Raw genomic sequence first — 26,915 nt, forward strand, 5'->3', positions numbered from 1 at the left:
GTGGGCATGCTCTATGGGCCACGCAACTCAGAAGTCAAGCTTTTGTGGCTTCATGCGCCGCTGAGTAGCTTTCATAGGAATGACGGGGCGCCATCTCCAACACTGTATCCAGATCTCTTGATATGTCCATGCTAACAACAACTAGGGAGCAGCATATCACTAGTAACCACTAATTGCTGCTAACTGCATCTGCAGTAAGCTAGTTAGCTCAGTTAGCTATGCAGCTAGCAGTCTGGACGATGAGAAGTGTTGGTGCTTACGCCGTTAGCACAGGAGCTTTGGACAAGGACAGGTTGGGGCTAGCTGGTTAGCATGCTAACTTCACATAACGTCAAAAATGTTATTCCTTCCCATTCTGTAGGTAATTTTGGTTATTACTTTTTATTTTTTTATGTTTTCAACAAAAATTCTTACATATTGCACCTTTAAACAGCTTTAACAAGCCGTACTAAAATTAATGTTATAGCCAAAGTACAAACGTTTTTGAAGCAACAACAGCCCATTCATCACAAGAGTAAAGACAGAAAGATGAAATTACACTAAAGAAACATTTTCAGATGCAATAAAACTCTGTCCCACTCTTCCTGGTGCATTTACACTTTACTGTTCTTTGCTGACAAGAGCTGAGGTAGACATAAAACCACTATCGTCAAAGTGCTGCAAGACTACTCAATTAAAACAGTGCAATTACAAAAACAAAAATCAATAGTCTGATTAAGGCACAATAATTGCTGAAAACATTGGTGCCTCCTCTCAGGCCTTCCTCATCTTTTTAAGCATTTTCCAAATAATAAAAAGACCTACAAAACAATGTTTGCCTTAAAGGGACAATTTAAGCCACCGATTATTTATTGCACCAGGATGAACACATCCAATATCTGCACTCTTTGGAGCACCAGTGCAGGATTGAAGCTACCCAAGAGGCCAGAACACACATACATAAACATAGCAGGGTGTAATCAATAAAAAGCCGAGCAGTAATATGCTGTCAATAAAGGCACATCCTGCCTCGGATACTATGCCAATCAAATGCAGCACACACTACACTCTGCCTGCTGGGAGTCTAAAGACGTTTTAATACACAGTAAGGAATCTAAGTACATCTGGTGAAAAGATCTGGTCAGTGATGGCAAGCACGAGGGGGCGCAGCGACTCTCCAAACTGTCAAAGAGACGTCTCAAAGATGACGTGGATGTCCTTGGCATGGCGCACGTCTGTCGCTCGTTTTTTGTTCACGTAAACCTGGAATCGGATCAGGGAAGCGGTGTCACAGAACACAAGCACACAGTCCAATCTAAGCTACGATCTGTTGAGGTGTGATTTATGACAGATCGAGTCAGAGCCGGGTGAAGGGATTTGTCATCCGCTGAAGCATGCAAAAGTGGCTTATTTAAGCTTGTAAACAACTGTGAAATCCAAAGGGAAGAATATATAATCACTGAGGTTATTTGTTTTGTTAGAGCTCATTTCTGCCTTCACAAAATGTTTGACTTCTCAATACAAAGAGGCTGAGACAGGATAGCGATTCCAGTGACAGAAAGTTAAGTGAAAAAGAGGCAAAACTGGTGAAAACAGCTCGGCCTCAGCGTGAGATATACTGTCTACTCTGGGATTCTCTTTCAGCACGGACAAAGGCACTAGAGGTTGATATCAGATTATTGAATGTATTTAAACCTTGACTGACAACTATAGAAACTTGACACACAACATGTGGACCATCTCAGTATTTAATAAGTGGTGCGAGACAGTTATGGATGCTGCGGTAATCTGATCTAAGGAGAGCACCCTACAATAAAGAAAAGAAAACGTAAGGGCTTGAACAATGTCGCTACCAATCCGCCAGTGTGCAGGGTAAGACGATACCAAATAATACCACAGTGTGCTGAGTCTTTGAAATCAGTATTTTACTCATTTCACTCCTCTGGCTGAGAAGATACAGTTCCGCTGATAAATTTGTGCGAGGGACAGAGAGAAAATGAAATGATGCCTACTTTTTCTTATTTCACAAAGACCTGTTTGAAGTTGCAATATGGTATCTGTAGTCCCAGACAGATGCACATAAAATGGAATTGAACAATGAATAGCCGCCTCTTATCTGCTCAGTGTCTGAAGGGGAAATACATCACAAATGAATTTTACAGGGAGGAAATATGGACATTCTCTATTACAGTAATCCCCATAGAAAGTTTATCCCAAATCGCGATGGAGTTAAACCCAATATTTCCAAATAGATATAGTGCAAAGAAAGCTGCTTTTCTGGAATCATCTCCAAAATGATCTCAAAATTACATTAGGAGAAAAAAAAGATGATACGGGGAGTTTCTTCGATAAAATCAGAGGATGTAAATCTACAAAGAAGACAATTTCTCTCTTGAAATTAATGTTATGGTGTTGCTATGCTCCAAGAAGGCACTTTAAATTAAAATGGTAATCAAGTGTCTTTGCATTGTCAGGGTTATGCACATCTTCTCTCGCCTAACTGTGATGTTTTGGAGGTGAGCAATGAAGTCAGGGAGAGTCTGGGATTAGTGTGCCACGGCTGGACTCTATTTAGCGACAGGGGATCACAAAAAGGTGGGTGTGGTTACCTGTTTGGCTGTGTGCAGCAGGGAGGCGGCCTCAGCTCTGCCTGTCTGTTGGACCATCTGGTAAAAGAGCCCATCCTGGTTCTGGAGCAGCACATACGGCTGGTCATACTCCTGGATCCTCCCGGCAGCCAGAACCTGCAATCACACAAACAATGCTGGGTGTGTGTAGGGAAAACTGACATTTCAGCTGTTTCCATGCTGAGTGATGCATGCAGACAGTGCAAGATGAATGGGGGAAACAGTAGTTCGAACCATCCATTTTAAGTGACTCATGCAACAGCAAACACAGGTGCCTGTTTCTGCTCGACAGGGCTTCAGACAATGAGCGTCGCCTGTTAGCAGTGTGAAAGTCAAGTGCGCTGACTCCGACAGAATGAAGATCGGTGATTTAGCAGTGTGTTTATCCAGGCATTTCAGCGGCTCAGGGGTGGTCCTCAGTCAAATCCAACAATCACACCTTGAAGACGCTGTAGAAAATTACCATCATCTCTGTGTCATCACATGCTATATAAACCACACAAAGAATAGTGCCACTACAAGCAGTTTGGAAAAGACTGCAATTATATCACAGACAAATTTTAACAAGCTCGATCCCCTTAGAGCGGTAATGAGCAGTTTGTTATCGCTAAAGCCCGGTTTGAGGGAGTGTTTAGCGTGAAAGGGAGACTTCTGCAGCTGCCGTCATAATCGACAGTTTAGGAGGAGCGGGATACCAGGAGATGAAGTTTGTATCTTGGAAAACATTCTGCCTCTAAATGTGGCACAGCTGAGGATTTGGGCGAGGCAATTCAGGTGGGCCACAATTTAGTTCTCCCGGAGTGCGGAACAATCTGGGGGCATTTAACGCGAGCGTAGGTGTGAAACGGTCCCTGCTGTGCGATATTTGGCGTTTCTCAACAGCCCCCTCGGTGACCGAGAAGCCACCAGGTCGTGCCCTGTCCTCCATAGACGCTTAACAAATGCTGCCACAAATGGCACTAATTGGCACCTCTGCAGGCAGTAGCAGGAAAGGGCCAAAGATCAAGTGGCACGAGCACGGGCTCAATGAGAGGGAACGCTGTGAGGGAGAGATCAGGCCGGCTGTCGCAAAATAGGGCAAGTGAATTAAAACTCTGCAAAGACAGGAAGGAGTGTTTGAAAGCTCCTGCTCACAGGTGTGTTTGACATACAGCAGACTACAAGACATATGTATTTGCAGGCTGATTCGGCACACAACAGGAGTTCAGCTTATTATAGCTGATTATAGAGAACAACAAATATCATAAAATGTTCAGACTGAAAGCTCTGGACACAACGTTCCCGATAACTTTATACTGACATATTAACTGGTGTGCTGGTCAATGGAAATTTACCGTCTTCTTACTTACCAGTATTCTGTCACAGTCAATGATAGTGTTGAGCCTGTGAGCAATGGTGAGGACTGTACACTCGTGAAACTTGTCCCGGATAGTCTGCTGGATGAGGCTGTCAGTTCTAAAAGGAGCAGGGAACACAACACCTCAGCACAAAAAACTCTCTTCCTACACACCCTGAGGCAGGGATTTTTACTTAACACAGAACAATGGCTCATCAGCAGTGAGGTATGTGCAGCAGGTATGAAGGGTAAAGGGTAGCAGAGCTCCTTGAGTTGACAAAGGTAGACTTGTATTATTATCATTTTGTTTTATTAGACATTATTTTGTCTTATAATACTTTCTGATTTGATTCCACATCATCTTTTGATGCTTACAAGTTACACTAAAAATGCACCTGCCCTTTATGGCTTTGATGTGTGTACACACCTATTTTTGCACAATAATTGTTAAGTTGACTTGTCTTGACATTAACCAAGACAAAAACAACCGGTCCTAAACACGTCATAGCAGGGGTAATTATTAAACTAAAAGACACTGTTTAGCTGTATGTGTAAACATTACATTTAACTGTAATGAAACCACTATAATGGTGTCATGAATTTTTTTCTTGACCTCAACAACAGCAGTGCAATTTAGACATTAAAATGTCAATAACACTGTCAAATTTTTACCAGGCTTTAGACAAGTAGAGTGGCTGCTTGTACAACTCAGATCATGAGGATCATCTCCACTCCCCTGTGCATGTGGGGCACAGTCACCTGTCATTTTCAGTTGGTGTTACGATCAGAGTTTGGGGTGCAGTGTGACAATATGTCTAAATTGGATTTACTGCTGAGGAACTAAGTACAAAATATTTATTTCAACCTGCTTGAGATCATTTTGGGTTGTTTTGATGTATTATGTTTGCTCAAAAACTGATAAAGGTCATAACCATTCATAAAGACTCCTCCATGTTCGTGACAGGTGTCATGTCATGGTTATGACGGTGTCTCTTCAGTTTTATGCACACCCCTTTAAATAAAGTTTTACCCTCCTTTTACATATTCTTTTCAACACCAAAATTCAATGTGTTTTTTGGTTGATAAGTCTTAAATTTCTACATCTTTTGAGGAGGGTTTCACTTATGTGCTTGTGCTTTATTTCCACAGTAGTTCTACATATCTGTGGTGGAACTAACTAAAAACTATCCAACTGGAGTATCACTAGTTTAAAGTGAACAAGCTGCTTGTGGAAACTGACAAACAAATGACCCCTGACCTTGGGTCCACATTGGCTGTGGCCTCATCAATGATGAGGATGCGGTTTTTCCGGAGGATGGCCCTGGCCAGGCACACCAGCTGCCTCTGGCCCACGCTGAAGTTCGAGCCTGACTCCATGAGCACCGTCTCCAGCTTATTGGGAAGGTCCTCCACCACGGCCTTCATCTGCACCTGCAGAGAGGGAGAGCAGAGCCCCAACCCTTCATTACTCCTGCATAAAGGCTTCCTGTGGGGATGTCTTTAAAGAGCTATCCAAACACACCCATTAACTGCCTGGCACAATGCAGGGCCAGGTCCACTGATGACCTTGGCCAGTGCTCTCTTGTGGCCAGCCTCTAGCTTTAATCCAGGCCACCAAACCCATTCAGAGGCAGGACCAGGAGCTGAAGCCCTTCACTGTGGGGGAAGCCTTCATCCTGGTTGGCCTGACTGCCCAAACACATCTCCCCCAGCACTTTCAATGGTTCCCAGTTACAAGCCGCACATTGAGCTGGGCCCCATGGCCCTAATGGGATTTCCCCCCATGACTTGTGGCGAGCAGGGAGGCTGAATGGCAGCATTGTACGGGGGGACAGAGGGATCCCCCCCTGGGCCGGTGAGGGGGAATCATTCAGAGCCACGCTGGAGTACCTCTTGGAGTGCATTCCACAGGTCCTCATCTGTGTGCTGCCTGAAAGGGTCCAGATTCTTCCTCACGGTGCCCGTGAAGAGAACTGGGTCCTGTGGATAGATGGATATAGAAAGAGAAGGCCGTAGCCAGTTAAGATAATGACAAGGGGGAAGATGTATGAAAGGGTTAAGACAAGCTTTATAGAGCACCGCTAGGCAATGTTTGAGGGGAAGATGTTCACAAAGGGCCAGCTCCACTCAGGAGCTCTATTCAATGTTCCAGCCAACTATGCTTCAATAAGTTGATCTTTTTACTTAGAAAATCTGAGCTCTGCGAGGTTGTCTGAATAAATAATATGACACAAAAAAGGGCCATCTAGTCACTGTTACCACACAAAGAATTTCATACAGTAGCTGTATTAGAAACAATAATCTGAAAATGTCTGCCAAAAGTAACAGCTTTACTCTGTCAAACGCACAAGCGATCCTTCAAGAGGGGTTATCGCATCAGTTGACTACCCTCATGAAAGGACAGCCTTGGATCTCAGACAGCTAGGATGTCCGAGATACGTATTTATGGTGAGCCACACACCTGTATCACGGTTCAGCCGCACAGCCATCTTTAAGAGAGTAAATAAAGCTCTTTATTACAGTGCAGAGGAATGAGCCCGCGAGTCCACAGGCACTCTTCCAACATGCCACACTGTTTGTGGTAAACCTGATAAACAGGAGCAAGCCAGCGTCTCCTTGTGTCAGGTCAGATAGTTATTTATAAATCCTGCTCCAGTGTTGAAGTGATTTACTGAACGCTTACTGGGACTCTCCCAGGACGTCATAATGGGGCCGTGTCACCTCTCATGGTACAGAGCTGCTGCAGATAAGCTTCTCATATGGCATCTTTAGTTTAATCAATGAATCATCGAACCATAACACAGAATTTCAGACATTGAAATGGTTTTAACGGCCATTAGAAAAAGCTTTAAAGGAACAGATCAACCAAAAATGAAAATTCACTCATTATTTACCCTATAAAGTAGGGTGAGGCTTCATAGTCCACAAAACATTTCTGGAGCTTCACACAAAATCCACGTTGCAGCATGCTCCTAAACAACTGAAGTAAATGGGGATTTGTTTTAAGACGTAAAAAACAACTGATAAAACATAAAACAGCTCGTCTGGCTGAAGAAGGGGTACAAGCTCCACTGCACGTTGAGGGTGTAAATAATAGCTTTCCAAATACATTTTGGATCTCAGGGCTTCCAGAGACTTGGATTATGCCAGATGGAGCCGTTTTGTAGTTTTTTTTCTGTTGTTTTTTTTTACATTTTAAAATAAGTCCCCATCTACTTGAGTTGTTTAGGAGAATGCTGCAGCGCTGTTTTGCTGTGAAGCTTCAGAAATGTTTTGTGGACAACAAAACTTCACCTGACTTTCCATCTGCATGGGGGGGAGTAGAGAATGACTGAATTTTCATTTTTGTGTGAACTAATCCTTTAATGATTTAAGGCTGCAACTAATGATGTTTTTCATTATCGATTAATCTATTTTTATAATTAATCAATTGATCCTTAAGTCCATAAAATGTCAAAAAATTGTGAAAAATGCTCATCACGATTTCTCAGAGCCCATAGTTATCTCTTCAGATTGTTTCTTTTGTCCAACAAAGACTCTTCATTAACTGTCATAAATGACAAAGAAAGCAGTAAATTGTTATTTTAGAAGCTGAAGCCAGCACATCTTTGATTCTTTTCCTTGAAAAATGCCTGAAACGACTAATTGACAAATCAAAATAGTTGGACGTTTATTTTCTTTTGATCAACTAATCAATTAATCGACTAATCGTTGCAGCTCTAATCGCAGCAACAGAGGTGACAGACAGCAGCAAGCAACTGTCCATAACACAAACGGATAGACTACCATTGTATCCTCACCGCAGCCCAGGCAATGCGATAACTCCAGTTTACTTAAGATATGAATCTAACCTCAAATCAAGATAGGACATGTTCACCTGGCAACTGTCAGATTAGACCAGGCGTGAGAGTAAAATACACAATGGGTGTAAAAGTGTCCTGCGTTGAGGTTACAGAGCTGCTGGTCTGAATGTGACTCACTATCCACGCCTTCATCTCTGCTCTCTCACAGGTCAGCGTCAGAGCCAGTGCGGTGACAGCAAAACATCATGCACTCATGTGTGTAAGCGCACAGCTTCATACACCCCTCAAATACAAAATCATGTCTCGACAAACCTTCATGTAGGTCAGAAGACTAACTGCTCAATTTTCACCCAGGAAAATAAAGCTTCCAGGACTTCATCCCTGCTACCTGTGCCTTAGAAACTGTTCCACCTCTTTACTTCCAATGAGCTTTTCCCTTCTGTCCCCAAAATACAGCCTTGTCATTAAGCCAGCTGAAGTCCCAATTCAAACTAGTTTTGTGACACACTTTAATTGAGGATTCAATGTTGGGTCGGAAAAACTGCTTTCAAGCAGGGCTTTTTCCATAGACCGATTATGTGCTCCACCAATTCTAAGCCCTCTGTTTGCCACAGAATTCGTTTTTTTTTTCCACAAGTCATTCCTGAGAATTCAATAGAAACTGAAATGGATCCTTCTTTAATGCCATATGCTAATAAAAGCTTATCGTAATCAAATCTGCGGGTGGCAAATAATGAAACTCCTCACTGGCAATGTATAGTATACATATCACACTCTCAAAAAATTCCACATGAAAAGGTAAGGCAACTCGCAATTTATATCAAGATTTTTTCCACATGAAAGGCTGACTGAATATCGCTTTATCTCGGGCGTCTAGCGGGAGAATAAAAAGTCTTTCAGATGAATTTGTGTAAATCCAAGAGGCTTCTCGCTGTATAAGTTTGTAAAACTAAGTGCATGCTACAGAGAAACTCTTCTTCACATCATGAAAATGCCATCCAGTGTATGATACGGATGGGTGTGCGGTTAAAGTTGTGACTCGTAACCTGCCACTTTGTGCGAGTCTCTCCCTCTAGGAGAGACAGAAAGAGTAAACAAAATCACATCAAACACACATCACACAACCATCTCAAACTAGTTTGGACGAGGAAGTAAAACTTTATCTGAAGTAGTAGCAATGCCAGGAACCTATCAAATCCACAGAAGAAGCATTAATGAAACTGTTTTTGGGTATCTTGGCTGCACCCTGGAAATGTTTGAGACTTGGGCAAAGTGACGGTGTACAAGGGGACTCTGGCTGTGAGGATGGGGGAGACTTCTTCTAAGCAGCTTTCCCATGTTTGGGGGGTAGAGGGCTAATCCTCTGTCAGGGATGGGGAACTGCTCTCTTCACAGTACAGGCCGTGGGAGTCTTCTCCCCTCCCTCCACCCTGCTGACACTCACCCGCAGGCTGGCATTTTCTTAATGCCGTATCAGTTTCAACAAGCGGAAATAAAGTTAAACTGTCTCAAGGCATCCGTTTGTCTCACTTTCAGAAATCCCCTGAGAGACGACTGTAATTCTCCTCACTTGTTTTAGCTTTTTTTAAAAGCCAGGCGTATAAAAAAGGGCCAGAGCACGAAGGTGTCTGTTAACAGTATTTATCTGACATTTCTGCCATTTCTCAATTCATGAGGAATCAAAACAAAAAGTCCAGCAGTTTTAGAAAGGGAAAGTGCAACATTACAAATCCAGCATAATATCATACTGTTTGAATTGTTTTCAAAGACACAACAGCTGAGACTAAGCGCTGCGCGGCACCTGTGGGATGATGGACATTTTCTGGCGCAGGCTGTGCAGACCAATCTCAGAAGTCAGAAAACCATCGATCATTATTCTTCCCTCAGGTTCTGCCAGCCGGAACAAGGCAGAGATCAGGGAGCTTTTACCAGCACCGGTGCGTCCAACGATGCCAACCTACAGAGGAGAGATGAGAATTTGTTTTATTTCACAAAAATAAAATCACTGAAAAACACAAAATATATACATGCTTCCTCAGGATATTAACTATATAAGTGCTTATTTTTTCATGTCACTGTCAATGGAACCACTTGTATCATGTTGAGATAAATTATATTGATGAAAAACAAGAAGCAGGTACCATAAATAACTTTTTTGACAGTTTTTGTCCAGAAAATGAAGACAATACCTGATTTTTAACAGGTTTTTTTGGTGCAAAACTAAAAACACATCCGGTGAAACCAACTTGATTTCACGTCATGACATAAATATATGTGTATATATATGTATATATATATATATATATATATATATATATATACATAAATATATGTATAAATATATATATATGTATAAATATATATATATATATATATATATATATATATATATATATATATACATATATATACACATATATGTGTGTGTGTATATATGTATATATATATATATACATATATATATATACACACATATGTTTATATATATATATGAACTGTATCATTTTGTGTTGAAACTTTTGCATGTTTATGATTCAAAGCAGCTTTTTTAAAGTGTGCTATATTCTATAAAATTTCTCATTTCATAGTCCAATATTTCCACGCCTTGTACATGCCAATGTCTGTGGGTCAGAAATTTGAAAATTAATCTTTATAACTCTAGTTCTGTGAAGAAAGGAAAGTCATTAAACAAGGCTTCATAGGCTTTAATGGCTGAAGCAGAGTATTATAAACTAATGTGCTTTTTTCTAAGTTTTCAGTTTTAAAAGGTTTAGTAGTAAAAGCATGTTAATCCACCTTATTTTAGCACATTAGCATGCTAACATATGCCAATTAACACTGTAAACAAAGTACCCTACAGTTAAGCGAGATGGTGTTTTGAGCTAAATGCTAATGTCAGCATGTTAACACCACCCATCTTTTTGTATCTGTGCATTTCATGTACAAAATCTGCGAGTATTATTAACTGTTGTGCAGTTTTCTTTAGTATCTGAGAAACCTTCAAAATTCATAGATCTGCTATTCAATCAGTACTTCCTAGATTGTATTTCTTGTCTCGCTGTTGGCTGAAGCAACACGTCCCCACCAAACCGCACCAACAAAGCCCCTTGCGCTAGTTCGGTGCAAGGCTGAATTCGGTCCCAGTGCCCACTAAGATCCTACAGCCATCCTAGCAGCTCTAGCTTTACATCGGTAGGATTTGAGCTAAATGCTAATGTCAGCCTGCTAACATGCTAACAGCGACAACTTTACTGGGCTGGTTTTTAAGAGGTAGATGAGAATGTCATTAGTATTTGCTGATAAATGTGGTTTTATTTGACCCAATGATGGTGGTAGATGAAAAGAGGAAACAGACATTACTGTGGTTTTGATATTGGCTATTGGTCTCTCATCACCAGAGAGAGCCAAAGAGGACAGACACAGAAAAATGACCAGTTTGGACAAAAATGCTCACAGTATTTTTTGGCTGAATGCTGAACGCACTCCACCGCATGCAACCTGGAACTAAATGGAAATGGTGTGGCGCCATGAGGCAAATCATTACTTGTTCCAGTGAACTGGGCTGCTGGTGCCACACACTGCTGCCTGCCAACACATAGGCTTGTTATATGCCATTACACAGCCAATGGGCAACCTTTTGTTTAGCCAGGGGTTTACCAACAATGCTGCTTGTATAACAAAGAACTGCTGTGTGTGCCTCACAACATGCCAACACACAGAGAGGATGCAACAATGCCATTTTTCCCTCCCTATTTGCCTGTTTAGGTGGAGGGTGGAAAGGATCTAGCATAATGATACAGGATCTAAATAAACTATACATATTATTAGACATACAGGACCTCTGCCTCTTAGGATCTAGACATATTCACTCCACTCAAGACGCAGCTTTGGTGAGAATGTTTAGATGTTTATGAACAAAGGTTTTCACCTTATGAATGTTTTCAAAGAAGAAGTAGCAGAAAGCACTGTTGCAAGCACAGATTCACAGATGGAGCTGTTGAACAGGAGCTACACAAAACAGGTCATCTGTTCTCAGCAGAAGTCACCTCAACAAATTGTTACTGTATTCAATACATTATCACTCTATTCAGAAGTTTTATCTCCTGGCAATAAAGCTCTTTGTGTATTTGTTTTGAGTGTTATGCTGCTTCAACAAGTCAAAATGTCAAACGTGAATGAGAGCCCACCATCCCACATTTTTTACAAAGTACAATTACATAACGTTTGACGTTCATGTCTAAACAACAAAATTGGCTCTTTTGTAGGCACCTTTCTGAACGATCTATGTGGGAATTTCAAAAATGACCTGTACACGTGTTTTCTAAATTAAATCTAACCAAAAGCACCTACTTGGTTAGGGTTAGGTGAAGACTGTTTTGTGACAGTAGACAGTAGGAGACAGTAGAAGAGGCAATGCATTTAAAGCTTTAAAAAAAAAAAAAAAAAAAGTAAAGATACCCTGTCTAGTGCTTCTCTCCTGGGTGCCGACTAGTGCAGCGTAAACTGCAGTAGACCAAAGCAGGTTTGGTAGTTTGGTCATAATATTAAGTTACTTGAACAAAAGACTGACTATGGTTGTTTTTCATTAATGAAACTATAAGAAAAGAAGATGATCATGGAAATTTACCCTTGATCCAGTCACCTCTCTCCCTCTCCTTTCTGCCCTCCTTTTTTCTTCCTTCTATTCTATGTTACATCACTTCCTTGTTTTTGACCAATAGGCTTGTACATTGATAGAGAACCACCTTCCCACTCAACTTATTAAATACAATCAAGGTATGTAAGCTACTGATGACAATGACCCTGATAAAGACCTATGTTAGTCGCAACACGTTGGTCGTCTTGAATACATATCCTCATGTAACCCAAAGGCATTTTCATTTTACACAAATTCTACAGTGGATTGGTTTTGAAGGACGCTTTATTACAGCATCGGCTGGTAATGTTTTCACCTTGTGAGTCTGAGTGTGTGTGTGTGTGTGTGTGTGTGTGTGTGTGTGTGTGTGTGTGTGTGTGTGTGTGTGTGATTGTAGCAAAAATAATGTCCTTGAGACACTTTTTTGTAGCGGTAACTAACAAGAAGTGATTTTTAGTAGTTTGACAGGTGTTTATGTCTGTCTGCCTGTCTGTTTGTGGACAGATTTTTGTCAGTGTGATAGCATCTCAACTGTGCGAGAAACAGTCACGAAACTTTTCAGCTGTGTGGTTGAGATCAAAATGAAGGCTCAGTTCAAAGATGGGTGTGGTCCGAGCAAGTGGGTTGAAATTACGGAGGTGGCCTCGTCACACTTTACCCCCCTGGCCCACTTTCGTTTTGATGCAGTCAGGAAACTTTACAGGTATGTAGCTGAGATCAAAATGGACGCTAAGTTTGGGTGTGGCCTGCTCCTGAGTACTAAGTACTCATGTAATAATGTAGTAATGACTACTGAGTACTCATGGGTCTGAATGTCAACGGCCGTTGTGGCTGATGTGATCCCAGTGCAAGATGGTCTCTAGTATTTTTTTATCAAGGATATATTTCACACATGCAATGAGGCCTTCACCAAATGAAATTTAAGAAAAAGAAGCTCATTACATCTTACCTTTCCATCTTAATTCAGATGAAAAACACTTAAACTCAAAGTTAATTTCAGAAAACATTCCTTGCAGTTCCAGTTTTGTTAAAGCGAAATGACATGTGAAAGTGCATCACTGAGCCTGATTTTCTGCATCTTAGAGTGAAGGAATATTTCCTTTCTCAGCAATGTCCTTCTTAACAATAAAAGGTCAACGGTGGTGTTGTAGTGAATCGTGTTTTATTATGTGCTTATGTTACAGTATGTGACTGTAGTGAGGGGCCAGACTGAATGGATCTTGTACTGTAGGTGGTAGGTGCAGGCTTCCTTATGAAAGGGTGTCAGGGGAACTGTCAATATACACAAAGCCTTTCACCCCCCACGGCATGTGGCAGAGATCCTTCCCATGGGCTGTCAGAGCCAGGGCCTCTACACTTATCAACCCATCCATTGTGAAATCAGCCGCCCTGGCCAACCATAGCCATGCAAAATACACCCCCTGCATTAAACACAATTTCAATCATCCTCAACCATCTCCCTCTGCCTCACCCCCTCTCTCCTCCCTCGCCCCTCTCCCTCGGCCTCTCCTCTCTCTTATAGTGAATAAACAGTTGTCACCGTCAGGTAGCTCAAAATGCAAATTGGGTACAAATGGATCCACTTGAACAGTCTTAATTACATGATATGTATTCCATGAATCACAAATGGTATAGTCCTGAAGATTCAGCCGCACAATATGGTGTCCCTTTAATAATTGATTCGAAAATAATGCCACATAAAAAGAATCACATCACACCTTCTACGCTAGCTGCATATCAACCCAAGTCATGGGCTGTGCACACCAGTGAGCATGCACAGGTGGGAATAAAGACAAGAACCTTTTCTCTGGATGTGAAGACGACAGTGAGGTTCTTCAGGACCAGAGGCTCACTGGCGCTGTAGGAGAAGTTGACTCTGTCAAAGGTGATGGAGCCTGTCTTGGGCCAATCGTGCGGAGGCTGTTTGTCCGTCTGCCAGGGTGCTTCACTCTCCAGCTCTGCATACTCAACCACTCGCTCCACTGATGTCATCTACAAAAAAATAAGGCAATTTCTTCATGGAACATGTAGAGGTATATAATACTAATGTCTGAAAATGTTGCTCCTTTGATCGATTGATACACAATTAAAAATGGCAGAACTTCTGCTCCAATACATTTGAACAAAGAACGGTAAACATGACAACTAGTATTTCTGATTTAACCATCTGAAACAGAATCATATTTAACCAGAGGAGTAAAGGAGTATTCCAGCAATTGAGTATTGTACTTCCTTAAAGTTAAAGAAGAGCCACAAAAAAGCAGCAGATGTCGAGTCGAGCTGCCTCTAGAAGTTTCTACATTTCCCATAACTAGGTGTGTAACAATTCTCTCAATCTGTGGTTCGGTTCAAAACTTGATTTGTGGGCCGCAGTTTGGTTCATACTTACGTTGTTATTGTTATTGTTTTTATTAAATTAACTACAATTTAGAATATCAAGACCATTAAAAGAACATGATGAAAGTAGATTAACTTTATAAACTGACTTCACATAAATTCACCTAGTAAACATAAATCAACACTCCTCTTGAGAGCAGTCGACATATTAAGTAAGTGTAGCAAAAGGTCTTGAAAAATTGGATGGGATGTGTTGCATTCACGCAACAATTATAATTTACGAGCGGACCCTGAATGCATTATGTGGAGCGCAGTCAGTCAACAGGACACAACTCGAGTTTTAGAGATGAAAAGGGAGTCTAGTTTGAGGGGTACAGGACTGATGATGTTTTCTGACACGTCAGTGCGAGGCAGGTTGTGAAAGCAAAAGAGATAAAGTTCTGACGCAGCAATGGTCGTTTGTATTGCAGCTTAAGTCTCGGTTTCTGAATCGTTAAACCCCTTACACATAATGCAACTCAATTGTGTCTTTCCTTAGACCCTACCTTCCTCCTAAATGCCCACTTGTCTCAAACTAAGCACCTCCAGTGTGTAACATTGGCGTACTGTTCAAATTTTTAAGCCCAAGCTAAAATAACCCTGATGACACCATAAGGTTAGGACATCCAGTCCTATAACCCTCTATAAAAAACGATTGAAACTGAATGGAAATTTGAGAATGAATGGGTTTAGTAAAGTTCAGTCAAATCATAAACTGCAGCTGCGTGTTTAAATGTAAATGTTCTCACCATGTTCTCGATCTCTGCACTCTGTCTGACGCCCCACTGGAACATCCCTGTAAGCGTCATAGCATAAGACAGAGCCAGACCGACTGCACCTGGTTCCAGTCCTGTGACATTAGAATAGAAGTAAACACACATTCATGAGTTTATCATCATGGTTTCACTAATGCTGTCTGACATGTCAACAATGTGTCACGTGTTTCATTCACACAGTACCATCCCTGAGGTAAAGGCAGCCAAAAGCAGTGATGGTGACAAAAATGGAGCAAATGCCATCAAGACGTACAGCAAACCAGCGAGAAGTGGTCAGGAATAAGAACCAGGCCTCTGTTAACAAACCAATAGATTAGGTCATACACGATCTCTACCGCCTGAAAATAACTAAAACTAACAACATTACTCTGAATGGCTCCTTGACTGAAATATCTCTTTATTCTTACCTGAGTGAAGATCTTGATAGTCATCGAACATTTGCTGAAACCTCTGCTGAACCTTGAAGGCACGGATGGTGCTCAGGCCTTGGAGAGAGGACGAAAGGTGGGAGAATACAGGACTCCGAGCTGAAAGAAACATATATCTATATATATATATATATATACACACCACATCTGTTTATGTCTGAACAGACAAGTATGAAAAGCTCGCCATCCATTGAACATTCCTAACCATGACACATTCCTTATTCTATGCTGAGGACAGATTTGAAGTGTTTTTGTCACAGATTGACCAGAACAGAGGACGGAGAAGAAGTATCTGCAACACCTCAACCCAACCTTGTTATGCTTTGTGTTTTAATCCCTAGTTTTCGTTTTTCATGTCGGTGCTCATTTTTGATTCTGCCTGTCGACACCGTGTCAGTCTGTTTTTCAAGTACTTACTAATTCGTAAGTCAAGTTACTTTTATTTTGTACATCCACCTCCAACCTTTTCAAGTAAAGACCTTGTGATTTTGACTGTTGTCTACTGTCTCCTGTGTATGGGTGCAGCTTTTTTCATTTGAAGAAAAACATCATAATTTTAATCACATTTTTTCTCTAAACATGGTTTCAGATGAGAATCGGAAGGGAAATTATTTAGTCCAGTATTTACACCCACAAAAAATACAATACCATTGTGATCTAAAGGAATTCAATTAATGTGGTGTTTTTGTGTCGCTAAAAGTTTTTCTTCATTCTAGTCGGTTATTTTTTTCTTTTCTTTTGATTGAGTGTTTTGTTTGTTTGTTTTTTTAGTTTGTTTTTCTAGTCATGACAAAGATTATGATATAGATACCATCTTCATTGTGGCCATTTTACTCTGACCTCAGGTGCAGGCTGGGAAGCTCAAATGTTGAACTGCTGTGTTAACATTTAACTGCTTCCCAATTGATCAGCAACTGAAAGGACAATAAATAGAGAAAATCTGCAGGGACATCAGGCCATATTTCTGTTGAAACAGCATATTTGATTACACTTTACTTCCCATTAGACAGCAGCTAACGTTAGCATTCAACCATTTCCCTGCTAACTAGCTACCATTACTGTACCGTTCCAAGATGCGCGCTAATATTTCAGAATTAAATTAAATCTTTCCTATTGTATCGTGTAACACCATCAAAAGGTAATGTTAGCTATGAAGTGGTCGAATGCTAACGTTAGCTGCTGTCTAATGGTAAGTAATGATTTCCTTAAATATGTTGTTTTAAATTGTCACTATCCATTGTCTTTTAAAGCACTGGAATGATAATGACTTGTTAGATGCTCTACATTTATACGACCTGCGACCTGGAAAACAGCGGTGACACATAAGCTTCCCACCCTGTGTGTGTGATGTCAGAGGAAAATGGCCACTGTGTGAATCTGGCCTATAAAAGCTTGATTGACAGGCTATTTAACCAACAGACATACACAGCAAGCAGGACCTAGCTACTGACAGGCAAGGCTATAATAAACTGAGGGACATATACTCGAGTGATATGGAACCAAGGTAAAAATACATGAGCGGATATGAAATCTTCTTTACAATGATGCCAAACAGTTTAGATTTAGGGAGAGCTCGCAATTGAGTGGCCTTTTGTTTCTATTTGTTGGGCTTACAAAAGCAAAGACAAAACCTAAATGTTTCCTCTGAGCTTTTTAATAGAACTTTTGTTCTTTAAGATGATGGAACCTGTTGGTCAATGTGCATTCAGGCTGTCAGCCCAGAATAAAATACATGAACTAAAGCCTGCAATGGCCTAGTCATGCCCACTTGGCATTTTTCCCATTGTATGTGATGTCATGAACTACCGTCTCTTGAGGAAACTGCGTGTGGCCGAGCCATAGGCCACCGCCACCTTTAGCCTTTATGCTAATGACCATGGCTTCCTTCAATGGTCTATTAGCATTCCTGTGGTCTGCTTTTGTCTCTTTCCACAAATGGACATGCCCACCCCACCACCACCACCACAAAAAAAAAAAAAATTACTGGTAGACTCAAGTCGCTTGATGTCCCTGGAGGTCTGCAGGAAGTAACATCGCAGAACCAGGAAGACAGCAAGAAGGGGAACGACGGGAATGAGGATCCAGGGGATGATGATGGCAGCCACTGCGATCACTCCAATGACTTGGAGAAGTACCTGGGACAGAAGGAGAAATATGAGCACAGAGTCAAAGCTCCAGTGCTGCTGTGTGAGCTACCACCGGGGGCAGCGAGGCCCATTTCTTCAGGCTAAACAAGAGAAACTCTTTCAGCTGTGTTTGTGTGAGACCATCACGGACATACTGTAAGGTAACAGCAGGTTGTGGGACAGGGGTTATGTGACTCACAGTGTGAAAGGAAAACGATCACAGCGCTAATTCTCACTTAGTAGCAGGTGAGAATTTACCACTTGGCCACTGCAGCTCATATCCCCGGCTCTCCTGGGCTTTCCCTTCAACACTTCTGGCCCGTAAGCCTCCCTGGCAGAGCAGACGGCCAACAGGCATGGCCGCAGTGACTGGCAGAGGGCTCTGGGAACCACACTGTGGGTGTCTGATACATCACACTCAAACCACACAGCCCTCAACAACACAGTGACTCATCACCCGTGTTAATGGCTCTGTGACACATCGAGACCAGGATACCAGAGCTGCCTCAACAGGATTCGAGGCAGTGAGTCTGATGACACCTGCACTGTGGTTTGAAACTTCAGTTGACATCTGATAAAGTATTATCATTATTATTATTATTATTATTATTATTAATAATAATAATAACAATAATAATAATAATAATAATAATAATATCATGCTTTTACCATAGCCCATCCATATGTGGTGGTAATGATCGAGTACTCCAGTACGGTACTGTTCTCAAATACATTTCTGAGGTACCACTTTGAAGTACTCAAGTATTTTCGTTTAATACAATTTTATACTTCTACTCAATAAATATCAAATATTGGGTTTTTTTCAGCCTGTTACATTTATATGACTTCTATAATAACATATTATATACCCTATAAAATATAGACTAAACTACCAAATAAGTATTAGCTCCACCTGACCAACTACAACATTAAAATATTTACTCTTTAGACTTTTTGATTGGCTTATTTCAAAAGGGACAGTTTGTCAAAGATATGGCCAGAATTTTAACTTTGACGACAGACTGTGAAGAAACAACAATGTTGGTGCTAGCTGGTTAGCATGCTACCATCAGTAAAAACCTCTGCAACACAATACGTAGATGTATTTTGCACAACATCAACACTGTTGTTTCTTCACACTCTTTTAGAAATGTAAGTCCCTTTTTTATTTTGTATTAAAATTATGGCCATATTGTACACATTGGCCCTTTAAAAGTATGAGGTTCACAAAAACAGAAAAAGTTTATTTAGCAGACTTTTTCTTTCCTACACCAGTAGTCACCTCATGACCCCTTATATTTATCTAACGACTCTTTAAGGGGACCCCTACCCCTTAGATTGGGACCCTTTGGACTATAATACCTGACATTATATAAAGTAACAATATATCTATCTATATATATATAATTGTAATATATCACCGGGCCCATTTTTGTGCAGAACGAGTACCTTTTCTCTTTACTCTTTACTTCTAAACTTTCACTTCAGTATTGTTCTGAATGAAGGACCTGTAATGGAGTGTTCACCTCGCAATATTGATACTTTTACTTCAGCAAATGAACTGATTACTTCACTTCTACTAGTGAACATGCGAGAGACCATTTCTTCTCAACTGAAAAGGTATACTGTGTTACATATTTCATATTCGATTGATAGATGATAAAATTGAAACCTCACACCCTGAAATTAGACACATCCTCCTAAGAGCTGAATCCTAAGACGTGGAGATTAGGATCGTACTGCTACCTTCAGTGGTCTCAGACTAGCCCAGAGAGATGAAAATTTAATTTAGCGCCTTAATTACGGATGTTATCTTCCACTTAAGCACACATTTAAGCATGATCACTTTCAGTGTAGTTTTATGATGAAAAGCTACTCAATTCCATTTGCAGTCCCGATAAGAGGGTATTACTAGTCTAACCATTGCTGTAGTGGAGCCCACACAATCAAACAGTGAGTGGAAGCTACTGAGCACAACTGATCCCAAGAATTTCACAGTACATAAGTTTCAATCTTAGCCTTGATGGAAGGCTACCAGACTGCAAAGTGAGATGGAGGCACATGAGCCATTACTGCGTGTTATCCAGCCTTCCCTAGAGGGGATCAAATATTAACTGAACAAACGTCTTATCATATATACTGTTTCTCTTTCTGATTGGTGACACTGCTCATTCATGTTTGCTGATTGGTTCATTTAAATTCTAATTGGGCCCATTTCAGCCGAAGGTCCGAGGACAGGCTTATCTGACACTGTGGAGGGGTCATCTGAGGGGATGCAGGAGGAACAGGAACCATTAGATAGGAGTTTTGCCTCCTCCTGCTCCCCAGGGCCCGCTGTCGCCAAGGCCCCCCGTTTGATGTGATCCATTTGCGTGGTCTGGCGCTTATCGTGTCAGCATCGGGAACACCGTGGCCCCCACCCACACTACACACAGATGAGTCAGATAAGGGATCCTACGAGCGTACACCTCACCCCCTCGGACCACATTCATATCTCCCATGAAACCACACAGGAACAGAAAACTCCCAAAGCCACATCCCGCTGCACATAAAAGTGGATAAAAGGATGAAAGGTTTTGTATACAAACAGTTTAAATAAAGAATTACCACTAATTGCTCTTTAGCAAGAAAAGAAAGCTACCGCACGCATGCGATTCAGTCATTCAAGCAAACTGGGCGCACTGCTGCGTCCAAAGACCATTGAGATCTCCGCTGACCCTAATTGCTTTATTTTCTCAATGATTCTATCAGCTCTTTGATGTCCAAATAAATGTAGAAAATTGAAGTTAATTGCTATATTTGTGTTCGGCAATGATAGCGATTGTTGTTCCGCAGCAGAAAATAAACACTTGCCTTTAATTAAACATCCCCCCGGACATGAGGAATCAGTAGGCTTTTTACAACTCCTTTTTCATCCTCCCTTTATTTACTGACAGTGTGGAATATTTGCTGCTGGGAAAAGAGAAAAAAAAAGTGCAAACAAAACAGGAAATGAGTGGAAAGCGAGGTAAAGAAAATTCCTCAAAAGAAGTCCTCTGTCATCGCTGGAATTTTTGTTTTTTCTAACTCCACGCTTTTCCGTGACAGAGCGGCACAATAAGTCGCAAGGGTCAGTGGTACTGAAACAAAACAGGGCTGTTCCACTCTGGCTCTGGAACAATTGAGGTGACCCAATCCTTTCTGCTCCGTCTTTGGGCTTTATTTTAGCATTAAATGCCCAGATGCTGTGGCCTTTTCTTTGGGAGAAACGACTGTGGACACCTCCTTCACATTTTCCCTTTCTGGGCCATTTTCACTTCATAAAGCTGCAGTCAATGTGTTTTGTGTGTGGTGAGGAGGGTCTGACACATACTGTGGTGGTCTCAGTCGCTGTCTACATTGGTGGCTCAAGTAGTCCTAGGATTAGGCCTTTGTGTGCTGTGAAAAGGTAAAAGAAGTCACTTATTTGGGCTCAGTCAAGCTGCTGATTTCCAACCCCATTTTGGAAATAAGAGAAAGGCTTTGAAATGCGGCCTCTCTCTCTCACTCTCTCTGACTCTCTCTCTCTCTGCTATAAATCACTTGTGTCCAGAAAATTCATTCATCCAGTCATCGCTCCTTTCTTTCTTTTCTCCTCTTCCTCTTGAAAAACAACACAAAAACACATTTTCAGCAATTCACCGAGACAAAAAAGTCCCTCGCAGAAAGCACAGAATTCATTATCTTCATCGTGTCGACATGAGGCGAGATTCAAGATTAGATTTGTTATGTAAGTTCCCAGGCCTGTGTGTCTGAGTCAGAGCAGCTGAGGTGCTGGACGACAGCATCATGGGAGACCACACATACACACACACACACACACACACACACACACACACACACACACACTTGAAGCGTTTGCTGGCCGGTGCTCGCCATCAAATGACAGTGTGTGGTATTGCTGAGTGGCCAAACACACACACACACACACACACACACACAATGTTGTTCTGTTGTTTTTTGGTTTGTTTTACACTAATTTGACAAATAAGTGAGTAAAACATCTAAATCGTCTCGCCTTGCAGGAGGACAATGGCGCTGTCATAAAAACAATGCTCGGAGGGATTTATGGCACAGCCTATATATTTCCACATAGGGCCGTCTCCTGTGTTTCTCAGGATAACCTGTGTAATGCCTGCAGCCGGTGCATTCTTCACTTCTTCTGTCACCAGCGTGGTAAAGAAGCAGAGAAAGCCAGTGAAATCCCATCCTACAGCGCTCACGGTTACGTCAGCAGTTCTCATATCCCACAAAGCCACTGAAAGGGCCTGACACACAATGTGCCACAATATACAGACACACACAACGATCCACCCGCCAGTGTTTTCCAGACAATAGCCACATCGTTGCTATGTGCTCGTGTGCATCTTCGCTGCTGCATCCTGCACACATGCACACTGACTCTTTCTCAAACGCAGGCAAACTATTTCCTCTCTCTCACCACATGATTCATTTATGAGTCTGTGTTTATGTATGTTTACTGTATATGGCATTAACACTGGTGAGAGTCACACTTAGAAGAAAGTTACTGTCAGCTGGTGTCTTAGCTTCAGTGTTGTAAAAAGCACTCAAAAGTCATACTTGAGTACAAGTAAAGACATCTTGTCAAAATATTACTTTGGTAAAAGTGTCAGTCACCCATCTGAACAGTACTTGAGGAAAAGTCTGAAAACATCTGACATTAGATGTACTTAAGTTTCAAAAGCACAAGTAAAAGTAACTTATACATATATTTGGCTCTGATGCAGCATGTAATCTGTAAAGTAACTAGTAACTAAAGCTATAAAATAAATGTAGTAGAGTGAAAAGTACAATATTTGCCTACCAAATTTTGTGTAGTGGAAGTATAAAGTAGCAGAAAATGGAAAGTGAAACCACCTCTAAATTGCACTTAAGTACTGTACTTGAGTACATGTACATACTTACATCAGTGGAAACACTGAAAAACAGAAAACTCCACAAAGTTCTTTGTGTAATTGAGATGCTTACAAAGCACTTATCTTGTATTTTTATTTTTCTTGACGACAGTATAATCATTTATCGGTGTTTTCAACGTGGAAAGTAACAAAGTACATATACTCAAGTATTGTACCAGAACAATTTCAATGTGCTTTACTAAGTATTTCCATTTTATGCAACTTTATGCTTTATGCTTTACTTTTCAGATTACCTTCCCACCCAGTGAAAACCACGTATCTCCAGATGTGTTGATGTTGCATGTTTGTGATAAACTGACAGCGTTGTAAAAAGTAGCCAAAAGTCACTCTTGGATAAAAGTCTTTAAAGTATCTTGTGTTAGATGTATTCAAGTATCATTGTGCCCATTCGCTCAGTTGGTAGAGCGGGCATCCCATGTGCAGAGGCTTTGCCCTCGCTGCAGCGGCCCGGGGTTCGAGTCCGGCCTGGGCCCTTTGCTGCATGCCACCCCCACCCCCTCTCTCTCACCCTGTTTCCTGTCATCTCTCTGAAGCTGTCTTATCAATAAAGCCATACAAAGGCCAAAAAAAATAATAAAAGTAAAAATAAACAATAGATATATTTACATTCATGTATACACTGTATACTATGGGTCGACTGATAATCAGAATCTGTGTTTTTTTTTTATCTGATTGTTGATAAATGAATTTAAAAATGTTCTACTTTGGCTCTGATGCAGCATGTAATCTGTAAAGTAACTAGTAATTTAAGTTTTCAAATAAATGAAGTGGAGTGATGGTATGAAGTAACGGATGGAAATATGGAAATACTCAAGTATTGTACAAGTACCTCCAAATTGTACTTAAGTACAGTACTTGAGTAAATGGACCTAGTTACATTCCATCACTGCTTAGCATACACATGCTGACAAACTGAATTTACGTGCACGGTTAAGAAGACCTATGAATGTGGACCCCACAGTTAGTGGTGTGACTTGGTCAAGAGCCTTCACACAGAATCCTCCCCTGAAAGACCCCTGTACTAACCCCGCATTGTCTTGCCCTCCTCCTCTGCCCCCCTCTCTGAAAATAGAGGCAACCCAGGATTTAAAGGTCAAGTCTACACAAAAGCCGACAGTCCCCGAAGCCTGAGGTGTTTTTAATTGACATTTCTGTCATTGTCCCCTGACCATAAAGAGGGGAGAGAAAGAGCCTATTTCCCAATACACTAAATTACTACTAAATGAGACCTGTGAAAAAAATAGGGCTCTGGGGTGTAACCAGGTTCGCCCAGCTTGAGGGAATCCCCTTGTTAGGCGGGTATGGGGGCAGTGCTGAGGGGCTGTGAAGTGCTTACTCCACCATAATGGGGAGGAGGCTCTGGTGCAAATCCCCCAGCACAGAAGCGGCCTCTCCCCATAGAGGGAGATAAACCAGTTAGGGCATTGTTTATGAAGTTTCACTTTATTCCCCACTGACAACCATTTAAACAATGACTATGGGGAAATGTCCCTCCGCGAATGAGCAACAATGGTCGGGATCAGCAGCTTTTCTGCGCAGCTAATACTTTGATAAAAAGAGTGAAAATCGTCCTTCCTGAAAGCATTAAAGGCCGCTCCATGAAAGACACCTGCAAACAAGAGCAGAGAGCGGCAATAAACAAAAGTGTTTTGTCCGAAGGACACCACCTTTGTCAGTGAGCACAAGCACTTCCCAGTTTGTGCTCCTTCAAAAGCAAAAGCACAAAATATCTAGTTTTAATACGACAGTTCATTTTTCAGTTATGAAATGCAATCATTGACTTCTACACAGGAGCATGGTCTTGTATTTCACTATAACTAATAACTCATATATGAAGTACAGTGTGCAACAAAGTCTCTTTTCTGTGATGACCTAGTCTACTTTCACTGGTTTAAGTTGGAGCTGAGGGCCTTCTACAAAGTTATTATTTCACTTCGGCCATTATTCACCTTATTATCAAAATGAGGGAAACTATAGCAGACAAAAAGCTTTTGTGCATATGATCTTTTGTGCTTTGAGCATTTAAGATGGCTTTTGTCTACTGTGAGATGGGTATCTGCCACAAACATCACTCAGGCATTGTGGAGGGGGGATTCATTTTCAGCGTGCCTTTGTTCTATTCTTTGGCCCTAACCAAAGAGCCACGCCTGCTCCTCTACCTCGAATTGTGCGGCAAACATTCCCTTCTTTGTGGCGCTAGGTGCATGAGCTGGCTCTTCTCCGCGGGCTTTTCGTGGGAGATGGCTGTCACAGGCGGCAGGGTGGCATTCGGTAACCCAACCTGGTTATACACCAGGGTGGCCGTTGGCTACCAAGGCCTGTAAGACTGTGGAGCATTAGGGGAATTGCGCTGAGAGGGGGCAAGTCGCGCTCTGGATATGTTCCAACTGACCTGTCCCCCTTCCCCCTCTACCACTCCTGCAAACACATCGTACGCCTGCTGCTCACACTTCTTCTTCTCTTTGCCACTCAACGCATCATCCTTGTCACCCTCCCCTCCTCCTTCCCCGCTGTTTTTCCTCCACATCACACCCATCATCCTGTGGCCTTTATTTCCTCTTTGGTACCTTTCTCTCTCCCAATCACTTGCTTAGTCTCCATACACATTCTCTGAAGATGCCGCTTCTGTTGTGTCACACTGAGGGGGGAGCCACGCCCTCAGCCTATGTGCACACTTTTATTAAATCTGTGCAGGCGCTGGGCTGCGCTGGCGGGTAATCCTACAGTAATTGTTTCCAGATTAGGGGACCCGGACCACAAAGCAGGTTTAGCCAGGCATGAAATGGCCTTCCCTTGCTGCAGCGCCAGCGACCAAACCTGCCGAGGTGAGACTCACCTGGATAAAGTCCACAAACGTCCATGGGAGCAGAGAGTCCAGGTAACCGATGTCCTTCGAAAACCTGTTGAGGATTCTTCCTGGGAAACAACACAAGGGGACAGATTAGATGACATTAGAGTAGATTTAAGATTGAATCACATAATTGACAGCAGAGTTCTGTGTTATTGGTTATAGAGATGTCAAGTGAATCAGAATGAAATTGGTAAAAATTAAAGAATGCTTTATTTAATGTAGTTTTGGGGAAGACTTTTTAATCATTGACTGATTTTTTTTATGCCTAAACAACATAAATAAACAAACTCTCTTTGTTTTCATGACTGAATAAACTGAATAAACAAACTGACCTTAAAGGATTATTTAAGGAACTGAAGAAGCCTTTTGGATGAGAGGCGAAACGTCTTCAAGAAACTGAAACACGTCCAGTTGCCTACGATACAGCACTTAGAATTACCATGACCTGGATGACTGAGAACCGTCATCAAAAATAATATTTCTGAGTTTGTATTATTACCTCATTAATATTGTAAATATTAAAATTCTTGGTCTGAATTTCTTCTCCAAAACTACATAGCACCCGTTAAAAATAGTTAGATATTCTTTATTGACCAGAAAAAATTCAAACTCAGAATTTTAATATTTACAATATTAATGAGGTAATAATACAAACTCAGAAATATTATTTTTTCCATAACTCAATAAACAACCTGTTCTCAGAGGGAAATAAGATCCCAAGAACACTGTTGGAAGCTAGAAAGGTGGCAGGGTCCGCCACATATAAACAAAGTAAAACAGTATGAAATTGTGTTCAGTTATTAAGTTGGTTTAGGCATAAAAAAAAATCAGTCAATGATGAATTAATGAATGAATTCTGATTAAAATGTCTTCCCCTTACTACATACTGCACCTTTAAGTCTCACTCCACTATTGAGTAACTGTTACCAAAGTCCCCAACAATTTAATAGCAAAGAGCTTATACATTGAGTGTGATATTCGATGATAAACACAGGCCTATCTAGATTAAACAATGAGTCATT

At 41.3% G+C, this 26,915-nt stretch overlaps 1 protein-coding gene across 2 annotated transcripts in view; it reads right to left on the reverse strand.

Moving 5' to 3' along the window:
• Positions 1-1,164: 1,164 nt before the first annotated feature.
• LOC141002130 (ATP-binding cassette sub-family C member 4-like) overlaps positions 1,165-26,915 on the reverse strand; it is a 41,362-nt gene continuing 15,611 nt past the window's right edge. For both annotated transcript variants that reach the window (XM_073473314.1, XM_073473313.1), the window contains exons 20-31: positions 25,879-25,958; positions 17,946-18,096; positions 15,941-16,060; positions 15,717-15,827; positions 15,507-15,607; positions 14,182-14,373; positions 9,547-9,702; positions 5,833-5,922; positions 5,201-5,373; positions 3,956-4,061; positions 2,589-2,723; positions 1,165-1,242 (exon numbers count right to left, since the gene is read on the reverse strand). In XM_073473314.1, the coding sequence (XP_073329415.1) occupies positions 1,165-1,242; positions 2,589-2,723; positions 3,956-4,061; positions 5,201-5,373; positions 5,833-5,922; positions 9,547-9,702; positions 14,182-14,373; positions 15,507-15,607; positions 15,717-15,827; positions 15,941-16,060; positions 17,946-18,096; positions 25,879-25,958 (1,493 nt within the window). The remainder of the gene's footprint in view (positions 1,243-2,588; positions 2,724-3,955; positions 4,062-5,200; positions 5,374-5,832; positions 5,923-9,546; positions 9,703-14,181; positions 14,374-15,506; positions 15,608-15,716; positions 15,828-15,940; positions 16,061-17,945; positions 18,097-25,878; positions 25,959-26,915) is intronic.

The sequence above is a fragment of the Pagrus major genome, chromosome 9 (assembly GCF_040436345.1).
Source record: "Pagrus major chromosome 9, Pma_NU_1.0".
Classification (NCBI taxonomy): Eukaryota; Metazoa; Chordata; class Actinopteri; order Spariformes; family Sparidae; genus Pagrus; species Pagrus major.